This window comes from Hipposideros armiger, unplaced genomic scaffold (genome assembly GCF_001890085.2).
Source record: "Hipposideros armiger isolate ML-2016 unplaced genomic scaffold, ASM189008v1 scaffold_1488, whole genome shotgun sequence".
NCBI classification, from domain to species: domain Eukaryota; kingdom Metazoa; phylum Chordata; class Mammalia; order Chiroptera; family Hipposideridae; genus Hipposideros; species Hipposideros armiger.
The window spans coordinates 108161-113129 of NW_017732838.1; the positions used below are offsets into that span (position 1 = coordinate 108161).

Below are 4969 nucleotides of genomic sequence, written 5' to 3' on the forward strand. Positions count from 1 at the left end.
CCACCCTATTTTTATTGATTTGAGAATTTAATACATTTAAAGTAATTACAGTTAGGTATGTATTGGGTTGTCAGAAAAGTCATGACTTTTGTATCTGTTTTTCGTTGGAGAAAGGCATCATGACTTTTCTGACGATTATTGCTATTATTCCTAGTTTTGATCCTTTTCTCCACTCTTCATGCTCTCCCTCTCTCTCCCAGAGCCTGTGTCCCTTTAACGTTTCTTGTAATACTGGTTTGGTGGTTGTGAACTCCTTTGCTAAAGAAAGCTATCTCTTATCTGGAAATCTTTATCTGTCCTTCAATTCTAAATGATAGCTTTGCTGGGTAGAGTAATCTTGGTTGTAGGTCCTTGCTTTTCTTCACTTTGAATATTCCATGCCAGTCCCTTCTGACCTGCAAAGGTTCTGTGGAGAAATCAGCTGACAGTCTTATTGGAGCTCCTGTGTAGGTAACTAGCTGCTTATCTCTTGCTGCTTTTAAGATTCTCTCTTTGTTGTTTATCTATGGCATTTGATTATGATATGTATTGTCGTGGGCCTCTATGGGTTTATCTTGTTTGGGACTGTCTGCGTTACCTAGGGTTGTATGTCTATTTCTTTTGCCAAGTTAGGGAAGTTTTCAGTCCTATTTGTCGAAATAGGTTTTCAATCCCTTGTTCTCTCTCTCCTTCTGGTACCCCGATGATGCAAATGTTGGTACTCTTGATGTTGTCCCAGAGGCCCCTTAAGCTATTGTCATTTTTATGGATTCTTTTTCCTATTCTGTTTGGGTGGCTGTTTTTTGCTACCTTCATTTCTAAATCGCTGACTCAGTCCTCTGCCTCATCTAATCTAGTGTTGCGTTCCTCTAGTGTATTTTTCATTTCAGTTATTGTAGTCTACATTTCTGGCTGGTTCTTTTTTATATTTTCTGTGTTCATTTTTGTTTCCTGTCTCTTTGTTAAAGTTCTCCCTGAGTTCGTCTACTCTTTCCCTGAGTTCATTGAGCATCCTTGTAACCATTGTTTTGAACTTTGTATGTGGTAGATGGCTGTTTTTTATTTTTTTAATTTTTCAGTTCTTTTTCTGGAGTTTTGTCCTGTTCTTTCATGTGGGATATGTTTCTTTGCTTTCTTATTTTGGCAGTCTTGCTTTTATTTATTTTTTTTTTTTGCTATGTGTTAGGTAGATCTGGCACGTCTCCTGGTCATGGTAGAGTGGGGTTATGTAGGAGTTGTCAGGCCCAGTCACGTAATCTCCCTGGTCATCTGACCCAGGTGCTCTAAGTGTTTCCCTCGTGTGGATTGTTTGTGCTCCCCTTTTATTGTTGAGCCTTGATTGCTGTGGCATATCAGTGGGAGGTATTGATCCTAGGGCTGATTGACTGGAATAGCTGGATGAGCTGTTGTGCATGGGTTGACCCCATGGAATAGTTTTTGTTTCAGTGTGGCATGGGTTCCTGCTGAGTTCATGCTTCGGGTGTGTCGTTTGTTCAGGTTGATGGGTGGTACTCAGGTGAACTCTGAAGCTAGGCTCACGGTGTGTAGGTTCAGTGGCCTTTTGGAAGGAGCTCTCGTGCAGACCAAGTTCTGCCTGTGCCCAGCCCAGAGCCACCTGGTAAGAGCTACAGAGTAATCTGCAGATGGTTGCTGCTTATGCTGGGCTTGGAGGCGCTTGGGAGAGGCTAAGTGCAAACTGAGTCATGCTGTCCCTAGTGCTGGGCTTGGGACCACTTAGGAGGAGGTACAGGGCACACTGAGACCAGATGCTGCTTGTTTGTGGACCTTTACAAGAATTTAGGAAAGTCTGCAGCACAAATTATGATGGGCCATTTCTATGGAAAAGGCACTGGAGCCCCTTAGGTGGAGCCACATGTTGGGTGGGTCCACACGTTGGGTGGCGTGGAGTCTTGGAATCATAAGGGCATGGTGAACGTATATTAGCCAGGTTGATGGAGACACAGACTTGTCCCCTGCCCATGCCTGCAGGCTGTGTGGTTGGAGGGGGCTCAACAAAGCAACAATAGCAGCCCGATCCCAGGAACAACGGTTCCCACTTGCCTGCTGTGTGGGGGAAGGGCTCAACAAAGGAACAGTGGCGCCTGGCAGATGCCCTGTACTCACGTGAAGCTAGACAATTCATGTCCCTGGTACCTGTTGATCTGCTACCCCATTGCAGGAGCTCAGCATGAGTGAGTTCATCAGTGAGTAAGTTCACGCGTGGGCCCTTTAAGAGCACCGCATGGGACTTCAGTAGCCCTGTGTCTCACTCAGCCACAGTCCCCACTGGTTTTCACAGCCAGAAGTCATGGGGACTTCTGTTCCCAGTAGTGAACTCCTGGGCTGGGAAGTCTGGTGTGGGGCTGGGACCCCTTTCTCCTCATGGGATCCTCCACACTGAGATATTCCTCCTGATCCTTAACCACCATGCATGGGAATGGGACCAGCCCATTCTGCATCCCCCGCTTCCCTACCAGTCTTGATGTGGCTTCTTTTTTATATCCTTAGTTGTGGGACTTCTGTTTAGCTAGTTTTCAGGCAGTTCTCAATGATGGTTGTATTGTAGTTTAGTTGTAATTTTTATGTGGTTGTGGAAGGAGGCAAGCATAGAGTTTTCGTACTCCACCATCTTGACCGCCATATATATATTAAGATTCTATTCCAAAGAAAATTATGATGGCTATGTCTACTGTTTCATGAGACCTGTAAATTCCATAAAATTGTTTTAGTTTGACATCCCGTATGAAATTTTCCCTCTGTTTTCCTTCTCTGTGATATTAAAAAATGTGGTACATGGACTGGAGACATTGGTGTTGCTATTTAAACATGAGATTGTTAAAAAATGTGGAAAATCATACCCCACCCCAGAAGTTGTGAATCAGTATCTGCATTTTTACAGAATCCCCAATCTACTCCTATGCACATTAAAATTTGAGAAGTATTTTAGCCTTCCAACTCACCTGACTCCTCCCCCTGAGATATAAATATTCTTTATCATCTGTGATGCAACACTCAAAACCGGATTTCCTCAGTGAACTCCTTAATTTTTACAATTTATCTTTCAGAAAAGTAAAGCTTCTACATTTTGTGGATCATATATCCTCTTTTCTCAGCGTTAGAAAACACATTAAGGAATAGTATTGTGTCAAAAATTAACTTATTTGATATTTCAGGACCCTTTCCTAGGTCAAAAACAGTTCTGTTAACTGCCTGTAGCCACTTGGTAAACGTGTCTTTTTCAGGGACTGTTGACCTTCAGGGATGTGTTCATAGAATTCTCTCACGAGGAATGGGAAGAGCTGGACCCAGCTCAGCGGAAACTGTACATGGACGTGATGTTGGAGAACTACAGGAACCTGGTCTCCCTGGGTGAGGATGACTTACTTCCAGGATTCCTACTCCTCTGAAACAGTTTTGTTTCCTCATTAATAGAACGTCTCGAGACCTGGGAGCTTCTGATTTGTATGATAGAGTTATAGATCCCTGCTCTCAGGGAAGAAATTGTGGATTTGCAGGTGTACAAAAGGAAGGCTTCCTGAGTAAAACTGAGTAAAACTGAGTACTTGGAAGTAAAACTCATTATCTGAAAAACCTTTAATGTTTTCTAGTTTAATAAAGGTGCTGTCAGAAAACAATATTTTGGGAAATCATTTTCTGGAATGTTCTAATATTCTACAATGCCCTCTCCTCAGTTGAGCACAATACTGCTTTGGAAATTGGAAAATCTCCATCAAAACACATGTTCCTTTTTGTGATAAACAGGATTTGCAGTCTTTCATCTAGACCTGGTCACCTTTTTAGAGGAAATGAAGGAGCCCTGGGATTTGAAGAGAAAAAAGACGATATCCGTCCACCCAGGTAGGTGGGAATGAGGGAAGCAGATGACGGCCCAGGTGAGGTCCAGAGGTCATGGAGGAAGCCAGACCTTAAAATATGGTTTTAGAAGACAGTCAATGGAAATAAGTTTTGAGAAGGCCAGGTTTATTGATGTTGTTCCATCCTCTGAGGATTTTGCTTCTGCTCCAGTGATATCACATCGCACTGGCAGTGAGAGGCAAAGTCCTCCCCTTGGACTGTGTGGGCCGGCATGATTCAGCTACTCTTCCATTGCTTTGCAGGCCTGGGAATGTCTTGTGTAAATTGCTGAGGAAACCTGTTAAGACATTGTTTAAATTCTGATTTTTCATCATGTAAGTAATTTGTGAAGAAATTGGTTGAGATACTGGAAGTTGGTTCAGAAATCCCAGGAACACTGGGGATGGATGTCATATGTTCTGCTGTATAATTTTCAATCCTATTGAGGCTTCAATCTTGACCCTACAAAGCACAGACTCAGTACTATGTCATCACAGCACAGCGCACCTCACTTAAATGAGAAAAATCTAATTCTGTTTCCCTTCAAAATGTCCTTTTGTTTTGTATGAAGTAACATTAGTAATTTCAAGTCTATATGTCTCAATTCCTCAATGTTATAACAGTTTAATGTACAGTATGTCCCCGGCTTCTGGCCACTCACGCTGTCTGCTGGCTACACACGGTAGCCCATGGCAACCCACTGCAGCAGGGGCTGCAGCCTACACCGTCGCCGGCGACTCATGGCTGCCCAGCTCCAGGTTGAGCTGTTGTTCAGCATCTTAGCTGTCGAGTGTGCAGCATCACTGGCCCTAATGTGGGATCTGAACCGGGGTCCTGCTACTGAGAGCAGGTGTCCCAACCCACTCTTACACAATTCACCACTGGCCGGCCTTGATCAGGTTTTTTGTTAAAAGTCACCTGGTCCCCCTTTTTTTTGCATCACCGGAATGAAATTTAGAAACAATGTCCTCGCTTTATTTAGTACCTATAACTGGCTAATACACCATTTCCAACAGTAGATTATAGGATAGCATTTGGTATAATTTCAGGGTCAAAGTAAAATGACTCAATTTTCGTGTGTGTCTTTAGGCCTCCTTATAAACACTCAGTTTATAAGTAGCTGGATCTCTTGCTA

General features: G+C 43.2%; 1 protein-coding gene across 1 annotated transcript; it reads left to right on the forward strand.

Annotated features, from left to right (window-relative positions):
• Positions 1-3215: 3215 nt before the first annotated feature.
• Positions 3216-3851, forward strand: LOC109377651 (putative protein ZNF720; the record flags this gene model as incomplete). Its single annotated transcript, XM_019634070.1, has 2 exons — positions 3216-3348; positions 3742-3851. Coding segments are annotated over 2 exons (243 nt in total), but the record flags the coding sequence as incomplete, so codon positions are not given.
• Positions 3852-4969: the final 1118 nt, after the last annotated feature.